The sequence below is a fragment of the Lepisma saccharinum genome, chromosome 3 (assembly GCF_977018435.1).
Source record: "Lepisma saccharinum chromosome 3, izLepSacc3.1, whole genome shotgun sequence".
In the NCBI taxonomy this organism is placed as follows: Eukaryota; Metazoa; Arthropoda; class Insecta; order Zygentoma; family Lepismatidae; genus Lepisma; species Lepisma saccharinum.
In genome coordinates this window covers 86,346,272-86,368,193 of record NC_139231.1, presented here as the reverse complement: position 1 = coordinate 86,368,193, position 21,922 = coordinate 86,346,272, and the positions used below count along the sequence as shown (strand labels likewise).

The 21,922-nt window shown below is 36.5% G+C and overlaps 1 protein-coding gene across 1 annotated transcript in view; it reads right to left on the bottom strand.

Annotated features, from left to right (window-relative positions):
• Positions 1 to 324: 324 nt before the first annotated feature.
• The window catches only part of Atg2 (Autophagy-related 2), a 142,919-nt gene continuing 121,321 nt past the window's right edge, over positions 325 to 21,922 (bottom strand). Inside the window, exons 31-37 of the mRNA XM_083118960.1 lie at positions 18,617 to 18,779; positions 16,811 to 17,021; positions 16,292 to 16,444; positions 13,789 to 13,910; positions 11,329 to 11,483; positions 6,389 to 6,535; positions 325 to 1,072 (exon numbers count right to left, since the gene is read on the bottom strand). Of these exons, the coding sequence (XP_082975086.1) occupies positions 842 to 1,072; positions 6,389 to 6,535; positions 11,329 to 11,483; positions 13,789 to 13,910; positions 16,292 to 16,444; positions 16,811 to 17,021; positions 18,617 to 18,779 (1,182 nt within the window). The 3' untranslated portion in view covers positions 325 to 841. The remainder of the gene's footprint in view (positions 1,073 to 6,388; positions 6,536 to 11,328; positions 11,484 to 13,788; positions 13,911 to 16,291; positions 16,445 to 16,810; positions 17,022 to 18,616; positions 18,780 to 21,922) is intronic.

The window sequence follows — 21,922 nt, the reverse complement described above, 5'->3', positions numbered from 1 at the left end:
AGGCTTTATCAGGAGTCTGGACAGCATCTAAACATTATTATTATTATTATTATTATTATTATTAAATCAGGTCGTTAAAAACAAGAAGGAAGTTGCAGTGTCATGATGTGTATGTACTCTCCAATGTATTGTTGGCAACTCATCATGATACACCAACTTCTTTCTATGGTTGTTAAAGTTACCTTTTAAACAAGTTTAAAGTTCAAATTTAGTCCATTCTTCTGATGCGGTGAAAGCTAGAGGACAGCAGAGATCTATGCCAAAGTGACCGTTATTTGTGCAAGTTCATTTCATTAATGAATAAAATTTTACATATGGTAAAAATTGTATATTTATATGTTACATACCATTTTCTTTACAAAAGAAGAAAAAATACATTACAAAATATATGCACAAAGAACATGATACATTTCAATGACATTCTATTTTGGATGAAAAATTCAAGATCTGCAGCATAAAGTAAATAAAAACAATTTAAAATTAAAATTCCTCCAGTTTTTTCCCCCTATATCACTAAAATGTATAAAAATCAAGTTTCAGAATTGTCCTTCAATACATCTATATACAAATGCTCTACGTGAGAGCTATGAAACATTTAAAGTCTGTGAAAGGCTTTCCACTCCTTTCTCTACATTGTTCAGCCACACGGCAACCTCATGAGTTTATCTCTAAAATATTTGCAAAAGTAAAATGGTATTAATTATTACTTTAAACTTTCCAAATTTGATACAATAGATTACTTCTTTGGGAATTTGCAGTTTTGATTGCTGCCTTCACAGATACGAGTAGAAATCTGCTGTGCAATATTTACATTTCAAAAATCACAGATGAGAGTAATTGACTACACCTTGTCTGTCCTCCATTTCTCAACAGCTTCTTTCCTAGCATCAGGCACCAATTGACTTCGCATCCCACCCAAGACATTGGATGTTGCTTCTGTCGCTAAAATAATAGGCTTTACAACGGTTGGTGGGATCTGTCTAAGAACACCACCAACAGCTCCGGATACACCCTTCTGCTCGTGTTCTTCACTTGCAACACGAACAATTGTTTGTGCAGTTTCTCCCAAACCCTAGAAAATAAAATATGACACTGATGATCCTAAAATATAAAAATAGAAGTTTATAGTCTTATTATTTTATAAGATAGTTCACCCTCCAACATTCGTTCTTGGATTTTGATTGATTGAATTGTTGTTTTAAGTCCACTTTATGCACAGAAAGGCTAATCGGGACTGGACCTACAGTTTAAAGTGAGATCCGAACCACTGTGCCATGTGCCTCTACCGGGAATCGAACCCAGGATTCTTTCTTGGAAATTGCGCAATAAGTGTAAATTTTGTTTATTCCATACCAATTTCTCATTTGAATATCCTAAATAAAAGAGAGTTTATCATTCTTACAAAAATCAGTATAATATTGTATTTTCTTCTGTATGGGAGTAAACTAAGGATTAGGAGTTTCAAGTTCTATTACCTCGTAATGTTTTCACATCTCTCACTCTTAGATATATGTAAAACTAAGTTTAGAGCATTTACATTCATAATGTTGGAAAAGTTATTATAGTTCTATTAGATACTAATGTATTGGTGAGTACATTAGAATTTCGAATTTTCTACTTCATTTCATGTAAGTTGTGGAATTATAAGCATTCAAGTTCAATGTGATACAAAATTCTATCTTGTCTAGAGCTGGAATTGGTGGAACATGCCAGAAATGAAAAATAGTGTCTCATCATAACAACATGATTAGAGCTCAGTCGATATTCACTATCCTAGAAATTATGGAAAATGTGCAAATTTTTTGTGATTAAATGATCCCTCTTTTAATATCCTGATTAGTTCTTTTGTGAAACTATAAATATACTAAAATAAAACTCTGGTACATTGATACGATAATGGTTCTAATGGAATAATTACATACAGGGTATTTGGGAAGGAACTAGTGAAAAAGGAAACAGCAAGCATATCTCTGAAACTATTGCATTTTATTGCCTCCAAGTTTACATAACTGGAAAGAGAAACATAAAAGTTTTGTTTTGGGCCATGCAAAGGAAACTTACTCAGGATTAATATCCTGCAACTAAACACTGCTTGTGTTACAGATCTGGTGGTCCCAGTGAAAGATGCTCTACTGTCGGATTAAAATTTTTAGATACTAGAGTTAGAATTAGGACTCAAATTAAAAATTAACCAGAAGATCTATATAAAAAAAGAGTTACATCAAAATTTAGCTTATTCAATTCTGCGTTAATCTATGCTCACCAAATTTTTTTTTGACTATGCCTTATATTTTTTATCGCCGTGAAAACAAAAAGGGCATGTTTTTTTTTCTTCTCCAAATGATCACTCACTTTGACAATCTGTAAATCAAAAACAGGTTGTCCGATCGTTATGAAATTTTAGCAGGGTGCAGCCAGAAAGGATTTAAACAATTATTAATTTTCAGGTTTTCAAAATTTGTCAAAAAATTGTTCTTTTCAATTTTGCAAAGAAACTTTTTCTTAGTACTGGGTAGTCCTACAAATACAATTTTGGTCTTATTTTCAAGCTCTTTGTATCTGATTGAATTGAATTGATTGAATTGTTCTTTTAAGTCCACTTTATGCACAGTAAGGCTAATCGGGACTGGACCTACAGTTTAAAGTGGGATCCGAACCACTGTGCCATGTGCCTCCACCGGGTATCGAACCCGGGACCCCTTGATTACAAGGCAACAACGCTACCACTGTGCCATCGGGGAGGCCCTTCTCTCTCTTTGTATCTGTATTTAAAATGCAATATTAATGCCAATTCACATTACGAAACCGATATTATACAGATTTTTATTCAGTGGAGTAAAGCTGTATGTGGAATGTGGCAACACTACAAGCATTAACTTGCAGTGCCAGCCTGCAGTTTACACGGTTCAACGGACATCGCTGTGTGTAGTGTTGTCACGTTCCACGTACAGCTTGACTTGATCCTAACAAGATGTAGTTCGTCATATTGGTTTCTTCTTTCAACTTCCATGTGGCATGATAATATCAACAAGAAATTTCAAAGGAATGTGATGTTTATAATATGATAAAACATGCTTTGAACTTTAAATTGCTACAATGTTTATATCTATATTGGCTGGAATCAATAAGATTGTCATGGCCCAATCTTCAGTGAAAAGTTATGAAGAAACATTTGTACATTACTAGGGCCTGAGACTTTATAACATATTTTTTATTTAGCATCAGATCAAATACTGGAGTGAGGTCATTACCTACCTGATAAAAATCAGCCGAAATAGACAAACTTTATACGGCATATTTTGACATATTTCTGTATAATTTCATAGTTGTCTTGAATATAATTGGTTATTTATAATCTATTCTTCTTACTTTTAGTGCAATGAATAGTTTATATTTTAAATGGCAGGACAAGGAAATTATGTGTGAAGAAATTAAAAAGCAGATGACCCCCCTTCCCCTTCTTTTTATCCAGCCAACACTTAATAGCCATGCGAACATTATTGAGGAAAAATATTCTCTGTCCTTGTTCAGTCAAAAGATTAAAGAGATTCTGACTTCATTTAATACCCCACCCCCACGCTCCTCGATCTTCCCTGGAAGATACTGACTTCCCGTGTAATAAGAAATTCGAAAGTACTGTTGTGCATATTTTAGGCTTTACTAGTAATATTTTTCATTTTTCCGCCATTTTAATTTTTTATGACATAATTACGTCTAAAGTCTAAGATTTAGGGGATCGTAGATAGGCTATGTGAGAGCCTGGTATTCAAAATTTATAGTGCTCCGTGAAATAAGAAAACACGCACATTTATTTAAAACACTTGACTGAACGGGCAGGGTGAAGAAGAGTCATAGTAATGTTCGTTACCTGCAGTGCTGTTGGAAGATCTTGTCCTTGGCGGTCCTGGCTTCCTTACTTTTGCTCGTATTTCTCTCCTTTCCTTTTCACTTCTACTATTTAGGAGCTCAGTTACTAAGACTTAATTCGATGTAAAATAGATAGCAATTCAGTGTGAATCCGGAGCTCACTAGCCATTACTATATTTGCTGAAAATCTATAGGAAACTAAGAACGAGCTTTTCTCACGCATACTATTTATTCAGAATTTGAACTTTTGATCGCTAAATCCGTTGCCTCGAGCACGTCTCTCGATAATGGCGTTTTTTAGCGTAAAGCTGTCTTTGCTTATTTACCCTGCGAGTTCTGGTAGAATTTGCATCAGCGGATTTTTCAAGATCCACTGAAGGTTGCCCATGTTCTGTGTTTGAAAGAAGCTTTTTCCAGCTTCTTTCGTAACTGGCCCTTTTTATGAAGTGATTAGCTTATTAATTTATGATGCCGGGGTCCTGGGTTCGACCCACGCCTGCAGCGTGATACGATTACACACATATTTTACAGTTTTATAAGACAAAGTCCCGGGTCCTATACATTACTATTATTTTAATCAATAATGCATTAATAAATTCAAATTTACTCAGCACAAACCTTTTTCCTCTTTTTTTATTGTTATTTATTCTCCATATCTTAGGAGTTCTTTATTCCAGATTTTCATCTAATTTTTCTCAAAGCTTCCTAAAATTAGGATATCGTCCGTGTATGCAAAATGTGACAGTTGTACTGGCCTCATGTTTTTATATCCTAGTTGTAACTTTTTGACTTTTTTGTTACATTCTTTTATGACTTCATCCACCAATATGATGAAAAGGAGGGGACTGAGTATATATCGTTCTTGTTTCAAGCCTCTTGTTGTTTCAAACTCTTCTGATTTAGCATTTCCAGTTCTAACATAGTTACGGCATTTTGTATACAGACTGTATGACAATGACAATAGCAAGAGAAGAGGTAGAGCATAAAATATACCTTGGAAATCAAGAATTAGAACAGGTTAATAGCGTATCATGCCGCAGACATGACTTGAACCTAGGACCCGGGCATCATAAATAAATAAGCTAATCACATTATAAAAAGGGTACCGCTGAAGCATTGAAAAAGAGCTACCACGTATAAAGTCCAAAAAGGGGATCGTTGATGGGCTATGACAGCCTTTAGCCACTTGCTTACTAAGCGAGAGGAACGTTGTAAAAAAAGGGGGGTAGCTCTGAAGAGCAACGTCGACACTCAAAGTGCAAGGGGACTAGCCCCGTGAATAAGACATATATTTAAAAACACTACCTTTGACTGAACAGGAAGGGGGAGGAAAGATATAAGGAATGTTCGTTACCTGAAGTTCTAAGGCAATCTCTTCTCCGCTGGTCCTTGGATCGACGTGGTCCTACTTTGTAAGAAAACGGACGAGGGAGCAACTCCGGTCTCCAAACTCTGTACTTTCGTAGACCGATATTTTAAACGATAACTTTAACTTCCCGATCGTTCGTTCGCTCCTTTTTCTAAACTTATGATGCCTTTGGAGCTCTCTCGTGATAACCGGATTCAACGTGAACTGAAAACAACTAGGAACGAAGTTCTTTTGTAACTACTTCATCTGACGGAAAACGGAAGACAACTAAGACTGAGATTTACTTCCGCGACCAATTTAAGTGAAATTCGAACTATCGGCTGTTACGACGGTTGCTTCGATCGCGTCCTTTGGCAACGGCAATTCTGAGCAAGAACGCTGATTCCTGATTTCATTTTCTAATGCAATGGCAGCGGAGTTTTTCCAACTCCGCTGAAGGACGCTGCCTCGAAGAGCTTATAAGAAGCTCTTTTTCAATGCTTTAGCGGGACCATTTTTATAACGTGTTTACCTTATTTATTTATGATGCCTGGGTCCTAGATTCGATTCACGTCTGTGGCGTGATACGATAGCTTCAAATATCTGGGAGCAACACTACAGCAAGATGGTAAAATGGAGAATGAATTTTTTTTTAAAAAAAAAATTAACAGCAGAATATACAAGTACCAGGATGCTTATTTAATGCCTTGAAGAGAAACTTCCTCAATGAAAAGGAAATAACAAAGTCCACAAAACTAGCAGTCTAAAAACTGTATACATACCCACGATTCTGCACAGCTGCGAGTCCTTAACATAAACTGCAGACAATGGAAATGAGATTCTTGTGTAAGATAGAAGGAAAAACAAGAAGAGATCAAGTCAAACCATAAGAAATTGTTTGAGAGTTTCTCCTTTACTAGAGAAAGTATAAAATAACCAATTAAGATGGTTTGGTCAGGTGAAGAGAATGGTTGGAATGCACATAGCCAAGGCGATGTATAAAGTGAAAATGCAGGGGACAAGACCAAGAGGAAGACCTAGAAAAGTGTGGGAAGATGATGTAAGGAGAGCTGTGGAAATAAGGGGCAGCGACTGGAAAGAAGTGCAGGACAGGGACAGAAAACCCCTATGCTGCAAGGTAGAAGAGAATGGATTAAGTAAGTAAGTACAAACCTCTTTGACTACATGATATGCATTTGCCATGCCCTCTCGTATGTCAGCTGGTTGGTTGTATCTTCGACGCTTTCCTTGCATTCCATGCAATCGTCTCCGAACACTGGGTCCAGGGGAGACCATGTCGTAAGCAGTCTCAGCAGTACTCTGCAATGAAAATAACAATTTTGTAATAAACAAAAAGCCTGAACACAAGATAATTTTAATTAAAACATACCTTGTGCTTTGTCCCTCAGCGGGAATTCCTTGAATTCTGGGAATTATGCGTGAATTATTGTCTCCGGGAATTCACGTGGATTTTTCTCCGCAGACGTGAAAAATTACAACTTTTATTAATTCAAATGAATTCATAAATTTACAAATGCACCGAGGCAATTTTTTCACGGTTTAGCTTTTTTTCTATCAAGGAAGGAAAAGAATATAAAGCTGCGAGGAAAATAAACCAAAATTCTCTCAATCTGTTTACTGTGTTAGTGTACTGTGCACAACAATCTAACTGACAGAAAAATTACTGCAAGATAATATAATCATGAAGTTGATTAGGTAAATTTGAGCTTGAAATTAACAATTTTTCGTAGTTTAATGTATTCCACAACATATGTGACTTGTGTTTGTAGATGTACTCGTATTTCGAGTCTGAATATGTGAAATGGCAAATGTAAACTCCACATCTTAAATTTAATATTTTAGTGTATATACCACTTAATTGAATTAGAATTTTGAATACATTGGAGTCACATGCACGCTTTATATAAATATATTTGTGTGTGTGGGTGTTGAGAGGCGGTAATACGTAAGGCTGAAATAGAGAAAACATCAGCTTGCATCCTTGAATTTTTGGAAAGTTTGCCTTGAAAACAGGGAATTATACTTGAATTTTATCATGGTCCTATAGTGGCCATCCTGTGATAATAAAAATGATTTTTACACCTACCTTTATTGGTATTTCTGGCACTTACTCATTTTTATCATAATATTTTATAACATTAATTGTTTGAAGTTTGAATTTAAAAAATCTTCTACAACACCCTCGGAGATAATACTACACACACAAAAAAAATGGAAATTAATGCAATAATAAAAAGATAAAAGTAAAGTGCTCCCCTGTGCATAGCACCATGCCATGAAGGCGTATAGGGGGTGTGGGGGTAACGCCCCACACTTTCTTGATCCGGTCGTGAGTGGGGGTGATGTGATCAGCATCATGCCCCTGACTGCCTTTACCCCCCAGGGTTTCCCCCAGGTACCCATGTTATTCGACGCTGGGTGGGCGCCGGGGCTGCTTTCATCGTTAGAAAAGTTCCCGGATTTGAACCGGCTAGGGATCGAACCCGGGACCTTTAGCATGGTAGTCAGATGCGTTACCGACTGAGCCACCGCAGCCACAATGCAATAATAATATGTTTGATATTTAGTTTATGCCTAAAAGCAGGAGGTAGATACCATCAAAAGTGTAGGAATACATTGATTAAAAAACATCATAATCATGTTTTAACTAACTTTATAATTCAAACAGACTTCAACATATATACAACTTTACAAATAACATGCACCGGCCCTCGTGGCGGAGTGGTTAGCACATCACGCTACAATGCTAGGGGTCCCAGTTTCGAATCCCGGCTTGGGTGTGGATATCTGAGTGTCCATTCATTAATTTCATAATGTCATCACTCATCTCCATCTTTGCAAATTAGCCAAAAGTGGCACAAAAAGCGAAGTAAAATAAAGCAAATAAAAATAAAAATAAAAAGTAACATGCGATTTATTCATACTATGGGAATGAGAGATGCGATAATAGATAATTAAGGTACTCACGTTTTCCGCGAAGCTATTTTACATTATTTTCTATTAACTTCGGTAGCCACTGCCACCATCCTCGTAGGAATTCCTTGTTTTGTTGCTTGGTGCTTTTCTGTTGTTTTTTCCTAAATTGTCGCTAGGTGTGCTGCTGTCGCCTATATGTCTGCGTGTATGTCTTCTGCTGTTCACTGGTGTTAATTGCTGCAGTAAGGGAAGCCAGGCGTGGTGTACCTGACCACTATCTATGTTCAGTTGATGGTTGTAGTGCATGATGGCGTGTGTTTCTTTGATTTTTGTGTCTATGAGTGTGTGTGCTTTGTATTTGACATGTACTTTCTCAATTTTATGGTTGTGGAATTTGATATGGTTGGCAAGTCCGGTGGTGGGTTGGGCAGTTTTTGCATTTGATAGGTGCTGCTGAATTCTCTCACTGATGGCTCTGCTGATGTAATGAGCCTTGCACTCTCATTCAGCATCATAGACGCCTGGATTGTTGAGGGGGGAGAGGAAGTACCGTTTATGTTTGTTTAGTTAGTGAGCTATTTTGGAGTTTGGTTTGTGTGCTATTTGGATGTTTTAGGGGTGGTTGGATATGGTTGGATGGTAAGGAAAGGTAAACCACTTGGATTTGCAACTGGGATCTGGTTGCGATGGTGGAGCAGGTTGTGTTGATGATGCAGGTTGACTGACTTAGATTTCAGCTTTGCTGCACCATGTTGAGAATTGACATTCAGTATATGCATGTTTTAATGGAAGTTCCGTGATGATTGCTATCTCGTCCCTCAGGTCTTCTTCTCTGGAACAGTAGGAGAAGGCTCTTCGGAAGAAGTTTAGCCATACTTTGGCCCTTTGCTTGGGTGGATGGTTGGATAGTGCATAGATATATTGGTTGCCTGTATCTGGTTTTCTGAAAACTGTGGTTGTGAATTTGTTGCCCCCGCGGCTGATGGTGAGGTCCAAGAAATTGATTTTGCCCTGCTTTTCATGTTCTATGGTGAATTTTAGTCTGGGGTGGATGCTATCTAGTTTTTCCAACAACAGGTTGATCTCTTCTGTTTTTTTTTGTATATGACTATCGTGTCATCAGCGCATCGTCCATATCTGATGAATTTGAGTTCCAGAGTTTGGAGTATGCATTTTTTCAGCCAAATGCATTACTATGTTTTTTATGGGAGCCGATAGTGGGTTACAAATACAAAGCCCACACTCTCATAGACACAAAAATCAAAAACACACGCCATCATGCACTACAACCATCAACTGAACATAGATAGTGTTCAGGCACACCATGCCTGGCTTCCGTTACTGCAGCAATTAACACCGGTGAACAACAGACGACATATATGCAGACATACAGGCAACAGCAGCACACCTAGCGGCGATTTAGGCAAAAACAACAGAAAAGCTCCAAGCAACAACACAACAAATTCCAACGAGGATGGTGGCAGTGGCTACCGAAATTAATAGAAAATAATGTAAAACAGCTTCACGGAAAACGTGAGTACCTTAATTATGCAATTTATGTTCATCAATTTTTCATTAATTCATCAATAATCTGTACATTCATTTATATATATTAACTTTCATGTACTTATATTGTAAATTTGCATGAGTTTACATTAGTCATGGCCATAACATCACATTTGTACAAAGTATATTTGCTGTTAAATGTACAATTTTAACATTTAATCATTTATTTTATACTTAATAATTCATTCAAATTATATTTGAGGTCTTTATGAACAATTTTCTATGGAAAAAAGATCGCATTTTACCAATTCCTAGCACAAACAGCACAAATCCATGAAACTAAGTTCAGTCATGCAGAAACATGGATTTATGTGAAAACTTTTCAAGTTCCTTTCACAAAATCTTCACCAATATGAGTATTATCACTCAAAGTTAGTATTTTATTTATATTATGACCATCTGTACTCACCAAGAGAGATCGAAAATACTTATCCTAGATTCCAGACAATTTACACTGTCTTTGGGGTACGTCAGTTTGATTGCACCCTTCAAATTGAGATTCTGTTCAAGTATTCACATTTTAATGTGCAATTTGTTGCACAAATAAATTCTTGATGATAATTGTACATTTTGCATTACGGTGGTATGCCTAATGTAGTTTGAAACCACCAAAAATACTATTTTCAGTTGTTCTACTAGAAATGCAATGTGACTGTGACAGCCATTTTTCCGAAAATTGTCTTTCAGTGTTTCCTACTGCCATACTTCGAGACCATGGTCACAGAATATAAACCTTGTTTTTAGCATGTACGAAATATTATTTTTTATGACATCTTGTTACAATTCTTGCTGTTAAGTATATTTTATTCAATAAATTGATATCACTTGAACTTATGTTCTTTTTTAATTTTCATCATTAAATGATTGACAAAAGATTTTACCCACAGCGGGAAAAAAGTTTTTCCCACATGTTATACATTCTTTTTTCACGAAGAAGGTTTGCTGCAAAGAATTACTTAATTCATGTGAAGGATTATCACAAGATGCTTCCCATGTAAAATATTGAATTTATGATTAATTCTCATTCAAAAACAAGTTTATCTTGGTTGTATGTGCTTGCAAATTAGCATACGCACATTTATAAACCCAAATTATCTGATCAACTTTTATAAGATTCAAATTATCGATGTTTTTATGCACAATTCATTGCAATCAAAAGTACCTTTGTAAGCAAAAATTACCATAACATTCAATATCTATCATTACTACACTTTGTATTAATGCACGATTTTTTCATGCAAGGCCTACAGCAACAAAAATAACATCAATAACAATAATATTAGATTTTGTTTCACCCAATTAACGGTTTTATAAGCATCAAATTAAATAAAAAGATATCCTTATGGTATGTGGCAATGTACGGTTATAATTTCAACTGTCTCAGTCAGGTGAGATAACAAGAATGTTAGTATGGTTCTGTTTTCTCCTCTTTTTTCTGAGGCAAAGACCATTGCAATCATCTGGTTGCATGCATTAATGTAGAGCCCATTTGGGTACTTCATGCAACTTTTGTATGAATTGGCAAATATATTAGTCCGTCCCTACTAAATTCAATTACCTCATTATGAACAATGAAACTTGTATCAGTAATACTTCTAAATGTAACTTACTTGCACTGCTTGAACTAATCTGCTGGTTAATTCCAAGGCAGCCATTGCTGTGGAAGTGGTGAAAGAGTTAGCTCCTCGTTGCAATCCTCTAACTATACGCCCATCTTTTTGGTATTGCTCTATTGGTAGCCAAAAAAGATCTCGAATCCCTTGAACTACAAAGTTACGTCATTAGTAAAATTTGTAAAAATTCAACGTCCGATATCAATATTCTATTTCTTACTTTTGAAAGTCTGAATATAGAGGACACATTATTGTACCTTGTTGTACATACATGTAATACTATGTTGGACTCATCTCCTGCAAGAGAAACCGAAGAAAAGTAGTTTTGAAGGTGTGTTCTATTGAAATGTTTTCAAATCTCAATCACTTTATAATACAGTTTTTATGTCACTGAAAGTCAACAGGGTTGTTACATCCCAGAAGTGTCCGTGACTGTATTTATAATATACAGAGTTTTTATGGCATTTTTAACATACAAACTTAAAATTGTACTGTATTTCTGTTTAAAAATAATATATATCTGAACTACTGAAATATTGGCATTGGAATCGTTCCAAAATTAATCCAAGTATATTAGCTTTTGTAAATTTCCTGCAGTAAAGCAGTCTGTTGTTCACTGCACCATGCCTAGGCACATAGAGGGTATGGAAGTAGGCAACACATTCCAGCTGCCTTTACCCACCCAGGTACCAATTTATTAAGAGACGTTAGCCCCAGAGCCACTTTATGAAGGGACATTGCCAGAGAAACATGAACATTCACCCCAGGAATGAAACTCATGTCCCCTGTATAGCAGTCAGATTCCTTACCGACTGGGCCACCATGGCCTTACAACAATAAACTTTTACGTAAATTATAATGGTAAGCATGTGAACTTCTTTGTGATCCAGAAAGATCTTGATAAAAGAAACTAAAAAAATAGACTAATACGAAGACTTCAACATCATTCACTCAACTTAAGTTATGGTTGTTTTAACATGGTAGTCAAGAAATTTAGCAAATTTCGCACATTACAATACAAAAAAATAATTTCCACAGGAACCCATTGCCGTCCCATTATGAAATTTTGCATACAAATAGTCAATTGATGTGTTCAAAACATTTTTTTTTCAAAGAAAAAAAAATGGTGTTTTTGAGATTTTCAAAAAACGTTTTTTTTTACAGTTTCTCAAGTCATGTTTTATTTCAAATTAAAGCCCATTAAAAGCAGAAGAGAACGACACAAATTTGAGTTCTCTTGGTCAAATAGTTTTTGATCTACAGCTGTTTAAAGATTTCAAAATGTTGTCAAATTTTGGGATTTTTGCTCTTTTGAATGTCAATAACTCGAAAACTAAGAGCCGAAAAAATCTGAAATTTGGCAGTTTTTGTCCTCTTAATAGGTACAATGTATAAACAAAAAGTCTAATAAATCTGAATCTTAAAGGTTCAAAAATATTTTTTATTGGTTGACATGTAATGACCCGCTCACAATTTATCTCGCCATGTAGGAAGATTCACCCTTAATTTCTCTGTCCCTTCTACAGAATCAATCACCCAGCAGGTCTATATCTGCTAATACTGGTATGTTTATTTTTGCCCATATACAGGGTCTCTCAAAAGTAATAGCACAAACTGACACAGGTGAAAGTACACGATAATAGAAGCAAAACAGTTTCAGTAAACATGGTCTGCAAACGAGCCATTTTCGAAATAATTGTGAATGTGTTGTTACAAGCCACCACTGACTTCATTGATTGTAAACATCATCCTAGTTGGTAAAATGTGTTCTTCGTTGCTGTAAGGTTCCATTTTCACTATGCAGTACAGCACAACTGGCGTGACTCCCACAGTAAGATTAGACTGTGTACTGATTGTATCCATCCTGTTTTATTACAACGCCACCTCTCGGAAATGTTCTGTTTTGTAAACAAAGAGCAAACCTCAGACCACGCATGGAGTAAAGCACTCTGTGTTTACAAAATGCAATCAATCACGGCTTGTAACCACACATTCGCACACATTATTAGCATTTTACCAACTAGGACGATGTTTACAAACAATGAAGTCACTGACGGCTTGTAGTCACACATTCGCGATTATCTCAAAAACTTCTCGTTTGCAAACCCATGTTTACCGAGACTTTTTTGCTTCTATTGTCGTGTACTTTCACCTGTGTCAGTTTGCACTATTACTTATGAGACACCCTGTATATATTAAAAATTAATGTTTTGTTGCAGGCAGGTTGTTGTGTCCCAGAACAGTATCCATGAAAAAGAAACTATATTCTGTGTTTACTTGCATATCTTGAAATGTAAAATATCACAAAAATGCTAATCTTTGCTCTTTCAGACTAGTGTATAGTAGTATTTTCTTTTTAAATTATGTACCTAATTATAATAAAATTTAAAATATGGTATTCACATATAATAGAAAATAACATGAAAAACTCGAGCTGATTTCTGCTCTTATACGTACACAGTTGAACTAAGGAATGCATTGGACCAACTCCTCCCAACAAACTTGGTAGTTGATTCTTCTTGATGTCCTGAAGCCACTCAGATAGCATATAGCTTATCAATTTGTCAAATCCTAGTAAGCTGGAAGAAAAAAAGAAGACTAACTAACTAACTCTCTAGCCTTCTTAAACCTAAAGGTTCATGGCTGCAGCAACACAGGCCTTCCATCTTTCCCTATCCTGAGCAAGCTCTATATACTCTTTTCCATCCCTACCGATTTCCTTTAGGTCCATCTTCATCTTGGCCTTCCTCCAGGTCTCTTACCATCAGGTTTCCCAACAAGAATCCTGTAAACTCCTCTTTCCTCTCCCATTCGTGCCACATGGCCGCCCACCTAAGTTTTCTTGATTTAATCATTCTAATAATACGAGGGTCACTATTTATATTTTGAGCCTAACAATGAAAAAACAGGAATTTGGCATTGAAAACTGCTTTATTGTTTTTCGAAGTATTCTCCTTTATGGTCAATACACTTTTGCATTCGTTCGAACCATTTGTCAAAGCAGTTTTTCCAATCTTCTTGAGACACCTCCATAATATGGTTTTTGAATGCATCAACGGCGTCTTCCGCCGACGAAAATCGTTGTCCACGCAACTTATTCTTGACATTCGGGAACAAGAAGTCATTGGGTGCCAAATCAGGACTGTACGGTGGATGACCCATCAATTCGATTTTTTGACTGTTCATAAAGTTGGTTGTTAGATGAGATGTGTGACAGCTGGCATTGTCTTGATGAAGAATGATCCGACGGCGTTTGTTTGTTTTCCGTATTTGACCGAAGACCTCTGACAAACAAATTGTTGTGTACCATTCAGAGTTGACCGTTCTATGTTCCTCTAAAGGCACACTTGCCACATGACCAGTTTTCCCGAAAAAAACAGGCGACCATTTGTTTCGATGTCCTTCGAGCACGAACAACTTTTGTTGGATTGGGTTCGGTTCATCTTGAAACACCCATACAGTAGATTGCTGTTTACGGTCCGGCTCATATGCATATATCCATGATTCGTCACCTGTTACAATCTTATATACGTCTTTTGATGCACCACGATTGTATTTATTGAGCATTTGTTTGCACCATTTGACGCAACCTTCTTTTTGAGTTTTTGTCAGATTGTGTGGGATCCAACGAGAACATACCTTTCTCACAGCTAAATGATCATGTAATATTTTATATATGATGGTGGAACTAATGCCTATGGTTGCCTCAATCTCACAGTATGTCACATAACGATCTTGCAGTATTAGGTTTTGCACAGGATCAATGTTTTCTTGAACAACAACTGATTTTGGACGACCTTCGCGAATCTCGTCAGTGAGCGAATGGCGGCCACAATTAAATTCGTTATACCAGCGTTTCACAGTGGCAAAGGATGGGGCTTCATCGCCAAATGTGGAAGTAAGTTGATCGATGCACTCTTGTCTTGATAATCCACGTCGAAAATCGTAAAAAATCATCGCACGAAAATGTTCACGAGTTAATTCCATTTTATTGTTGTCGCGCAATCTCCAAGGCAACATAAACAACACAAATGAAGCTATTGACAAAACATTTGAAGTACGTTATGGTCAATAATGCCAGATGATTCCGTGCAAACATCAAATCGTGCCTAACTTCAATCAGTGTTGCCAAGGCTCAAAATATAAATAGTGACCCTCGTATCTGGACATGAATATAAATTATGTAGTTCTAAATTATGTAATCTTCTCCACTCACCTGTCTCCTTATCCATTTTAGATCCAAATATTTTCCTAAGGATCTTATTTTCAAATACTCGTGTATGCTAATATTTGTGAAATGTTTAAATACACCACAAACTATCCCATATTTTTTTGTGTAAATTGTATGTGTCTGAAAGTTAATTCTATAGGAAAGGAAGAACTGAGAGATCAAAAAATGCTTCAAAAGTAGTGGCAGGGTATTAACTCATTTTGCACCACCAAATTCCATGACTTCGGATCATTCTATAAATATTTTTTAACATGCTAAGAACTAAGTGCTATCCTACCACTATACTTGGATTTTTATATTAATATAACATCTCAAGTCACAACTAAATAATCCTCCCAGACATTACCTCTCATATTGACTGCTTTCCCTATACATATCTTGTGTTCAGGGACTATCTATATCTGACCCCCTCCCTCATATGCACAAAAGTACACTTAAAAGTGTTGTGCCTTATATTTGCATGGTGGAATCCCAATTTTTACATTCCAAGATGTTACATTTTCCTACATTATGTATTTATTCTTCCTAGTCCAAGTACAACAAAATAGTAGTAATATTCCCTGATTTTTGCACTTTCCACATTATTAAGTTGTCTAGCCACAAGCCATTTCCACATTATTAAGTTGTCTAGCCACAAGCCAATGACAAACTTATTATCAAGGTTGCACTCTATTTGAGTATTTCATTTGGTGGGGACTGGATACGAGATTTATATATGCATGCACTTACCCATGTCGATATGACAATCTTTTCAATCTCAACTCTGAACAATTCAGTTGCCCAAGCCCCATCAACAATCCAGCCAGTGGACCATGAGTCATGTCAACATGTTTTCCATGATAATCCAACCTAATGGGGACCTCTGGCGAAAAAATAAAGCTCCTAGAAAGAAAAAAAAACAATGCACATTAAAAATTTCAATTAAAAAAAAGCATGTGTATTCTACCAAGAATATTATCTCCATAGTTCCATAGTTTCTAAGATTCTAATCATTCGACAATAATTTACAAGCAAGTAAAAACATCTTTTTTGACCTTTGCTTAGCAGTTCTGTAAAAATTCAAGCAATTGATAGCATGCCACTACAGATATACATTAGAACAGGGTGGCTACTAATATGTTGAAATGGAGAAAACATCAGCTTGTACCCTTGAATTTTTGGAAAGTTCGCCTTGTAAACTGGGAATTATACTTGAATTTTATCATGGTCTTAGAGTGTAGAAGAGCTAGTGTTATATATTTATTGTACCTGAAGAAAATTGGAGGAGATGGTGGTCTGCCATCGGAGCCTTCCTGCAATGGGGAAATGAGCTGCTGTGCCTGCTCAGCAGTTTCTTCCAACATGATGAGCAGCTGCTGGGGTTCAGGGGCAGTTACATTTGTTCCACCAACATTCACAGTCATAACAGGTGCTTGGTGAGTTGGTGTATGTCTCGGTGTAGAAGTTCGACTATCCTCATCTGAGTACAAGAGGAAATCATCAGTCACAGGATCAACACATTTAAAAATAACTGGAGTTACCTTATTGCACTTGAGTCCTTGAGCCCATATTTAAAATAAAACAACTACTTAGGCCATATACAGTGCGACTCTGGTCTTACATTCTGGAATTTCATCTTTTCCTGAACAATAAACTTAAAATCTGCCTCATCACAATACAACAAAATGACAAAATGTTACAATTTTCCTTCAAGACTTAACATTTTCCAAGATTCAATTTTTTTTTAAGCTGCTGCCCAGTCAAATAGTTAGTTCTCCCATCTCGGGTATGAGCAGTTGTGGGTTTCTTTCCCCAGTGGGGTTCCCAAAATATTGTTACTCGTCCACTATCATAAGGGCAAGTGGACAGATACTTGAAAATGTAGCAGATCTGGTCTAGGTAACAGAAGTGATGCGGGTCGATGCACTGTCCACCCATTGTGCAACTGCTTGCCAGGGCTTGGCTTGCAAAGTGCTGTTTATTTTAAAGTTTTTTAGAATATGAAAAACATATACTTGAGGTTCCACTGATATTGTGTGCGTAAAAAAAATGCTCTTGATATAATTATCATTATTTGTATCTGAATTCAGCTTATTGTTTCCAAAAGAAGAATCATGATCCAGGGGGACTCATGAAAGAAGAAAATTGGTGCAATTTTAAGTATGGCTTTAAATGTAAGTACAATTTTTTATGCAAACTGGGCACATCATTACAGGTAATACCTGAACACCTAAACAATTAACTCAAATGTAGTTCAAAAAAACACTCACAGCGAGCTACCCCACCCCCTCCCCTGAGTAAGAATGCTCTTACATGACATTAACTTGTGAAGGCTAGGATCTTTTATTTTCGATTAATTTTGAAGGCTTACTGCCTTCATTCACTAAGGGTATGGTGTCTGAAGCGGAGATGGTAGTACGCCTCAATTGATGCATCAAAATTAATCAGAAATAACTATCCAATTGTGTAACGTGGAAACACGAAATTTCATGTAGGTAATCAAGTTCCACATTATTAATTATGTTAATTTGTAAAATAAATGTATAAATACTGATGTTATTTTTCAAAAACAAAACTAATCATCCGTGTCCTGGTCATTTATGTAAAGGAAGAACATGAATGAACCATTCATGGGTTCATATTGGTTCATATCTACTATACACGAATCATCCTTGAAGCCTGGTGCATTGCGGGATCAACTCACGATCTTACTACCAAGGATCAAGATCCGAGTCCCAGTCTAGGCATGGGTGACCCTTCATCAATTTCATCCCATCATCATTCATCTTCATTAAGCAGCAACTGAGGCACAAAATAAGAAAATCAAAGGACAAATCTTTTTTTTTCTGACACCTGAATTTCCAGCAATCTCATAAGAAAAGGCTGCATTCTTTCCATGATTATTATTATATTTCTTGGCAGCAAGGATTGCCTGCAAACTATCATTTTTGAGTCACTCAAACACCACATGCCAGAAGGAGCATGCATACTTAACAGTACTACATATTAGCTGAACAAAACAAAATAATAAAATTAAAAATGCCACAAATCCAAGTAAGGAAAAAAGTATCTCACCCTCTTGTTTCTTTACTCCAGAAATTTCACTAAAAAAGTTGTACATGAAGAGCAAGGAGTCCTGATCAATATTCAACCGAATAGGTAGAAGAGAAACCTTGAGGCAGCATTCTTGAACACTTAGCTTAGGATCTGGACGAACATGAAGAGCCTTTATCACAACCTATGACAAATAAAATAATAATAATAATAATAATAATAGCAATAGTAATAATAAAAATAATTTTCTTGGGCCAAATTTTCCATATTTTGTACTTGAATCACAGTGTTACCTTGCATATGTGAAAAAATACAGAATGTGTAATTTATGTGCGTCTTGTACAGGCATTAACAAACGTACATTGGAGTTCAGACAAACAATGTAGAAAGAAAGGATGGGCAAATTAATCAGAACTCTACAGCCACTATAGGTATCTGCCAATATAGGCATCAGATGTTCTCAGGGCATCACTATAAATTGTTATTGATCGTCAGAAAGTTGATGTAATTTTGAACAGTAGAAGAGGATGAGGAAGAGACGACGACAACCATGATAAAGTAACTATTGTTATAACATAATAAGACTAACCATGGCAATTTTCAAATTCAGGCTTTGGCCAATGCAAATTCTGGTATTATGATGTAAAGGTAAAGATTCCCGTGCATATAGCACTGTGCCATGAAGTCACATTTAGGAGATGTGGTTGTAGGGCCCCACATATTCTGGATCTCAGCCATTTTGGAGGTGATGTGATAAAGCACCACGCTCTGGCTGCCTTTACCCCCCTCCCCTGCCCAGGGTTGCCCTGATTTGGTGCTGGGTGAACCCGAGAGCCACTTTATGCAGGGACAATGTTGGAAAAATTCTGACCTTAGATCACCCACCCCGAGTCTCCCACGTGGCAGTCCAACACCCTAGCGACTAGACCACTGTGGCTCTTTCTGGTATTATCAACTAATAATAATAATAAACTATCATTATTACTGCCAATTTATTAGTAGTAGTAGAATTACATTGATATTATATCATCATTAGGGAGACTTCTACTCAATACATTATTCTACTCCATACATTAGATGAGTGAATATTCAGCACAACTGTTTTTCTTTGTACAGTGAAATCACAGTTATGAATTTCACGATAGTATGTTTTTCTCGTTAGTACATTTTTTTCTGGAGGTCCCTGCCAATTTCCATAAGGCTGTGAGCTATGATATTTCAGTTATACAATTTTCAGATATATGACTTTTCCAGTTATACGTTCAGCGATTTTAGTCCCAACAAGGAAAATACTTCAGTTGTAAGCGATTTTAGTCCCAACAAGGAAAATACTTCAGTTGTACGGTTTTAACTGTGCTTGTTCGGAAGAATACTGCTCTTGGAGTTCAATTTCGTGATGATAACATGTGCCACCCTTTCCCAAACAGGTTTTCTTATGAGCTGCAACCATGGGACCAGACTATCGACTTGGAATTTTACTTTTGTCACTTGCATCGGAGGGCAGGGGATTGAACTTGATTGGCATGGGCAAGTCTTATCTGCCTGAAGCAGATCGGACTAGCTGTCAGACCAGACAAGTCACTGGCGCCAAACTGTCAAACCAGACAAGTCACTGGCGCCAAACTTTTCAGCCTGTCGTAAACATTAGAAAGAAAGGGAGGGGGAGTCAATAGCAGCTTGCAGGTGGCTAAAAGTTCCGCTGTGTCTTTTTAACATAATATTTAACAATAATACGGTTGTTGAAGACAGAGAAGTTGGAGTACGTTTTTGTGCATATAAAACAAATTATTGAACACTGTGACTTATTTTTATCGTGAATGGTTCTAAAGAAAAGCAGTGATCATATTGTGTGCATTTTCTTTCTGCAAGTGCAATTTGAAAAAGCCAGTTGTTTCCCTTTTGTTACTGTGGGATAAATTGAAGATAATAGGCTATAACTGCTCAACCACTGCATCTCTCAAAATTTAAATCCTAAATGTAAGAATGAGCAAAAAGCAACATTTTAAATAACATCTGACAATTAAGGGTCCAGGGGGGAAATGAGGGTGAAGGCACAAAGTTCGAAATTTTGTGTAATTACATAAAATTTCCAATTGCCGTAATTTCAGTTTCTTTTAAAGTTGCAGCACGAGCATTACATATCCTCATAAAGTATTCTTTTGTCGCGCTTCCCTCCAAATTTGGTTCATCCAGCATCCATAGATGTCTCGAAACTGGTAACACTGCCACTTTATATAATGTTCGTATTTTATTACTCAAGAAGTATCCGTCTGATTTCAATGAAACTTTGCATGGTTATAGGAATATACCAACACTACATACTAAATTTTCTTCATTCACTTCACTCTATGGCATGCCATGTGCCATTTTTTCTTTAAATTCAATTTCTACTTCTTCTTCCTTTAACACTAATTATTGGGAGACACAATGTATAAATTTTACCTCCACTAAAAGCCCTGTCTTTAGGAAAGAAAGCAACCAATTTTATCATCTGTCTACTACAATTAGTTCCCGAGCTATGCCCCTTTTTTTCTTCTTTTTTCATTGCAAGTTTGAAAAGCACACACTTGAAAAGGTGCCAGCTTCAACGAGAATACAGGAGGGCGAGGCTCCATCCGCTAAAGGTTTTAAGTCCACTTTATGCACAGAAGGATAATTGGGACAATATTTTCTTGACGATATATCGCAATATGAAATTTCCAATATCGTCCATCCCTAATTAAAACCCTAGACAAAGCAGCTTTTATAGTGACTATCAGAGAGTTTGGCAATAGTGCGCTTGTTCCCAAGGTCGCATGGTGAATGAATGCAACTGCTGCAAAAGCAAGGAAGATGGAAGGGAAAGGTTGCCTGGCATAGGGAACAGGCTTCTGGAATTTTTGTCATCGGCAGGTCTTGGAAAACGTATAAAGCAGGAAACTAGAGTTACAGTAAACATAAGATCGAGATGAATATCCTAAAGTTCAACATGTCTTATTTGCATGATCTCTCACCAAAATTTTGATTTTTGTAATTTTGAAAACTCACGGAGTCAATCTTTGAATAAATTGATGAAGTTTGAAAACATGAAGCATTGACCTGTTTCCTGCATTTTGTTCCCAAATTCTTGAGCCAACTCATTTTTTTAACCTTTTGGTTATACTGCTATCTCTTTAATTGACCATCAGAATAATACAGTCAACTCTCGATTCTACAACCCCGGATATAACGACCCTCTTGAAGTAACGACCCTTTTCCCGGGAACTGTGAAAAATTTGGAAAAAAAGTTGAAAACTTAAAGGAAATCAGCCGAAAAATAAGTTTGTTTCACTCATTTTATTCGCTGTG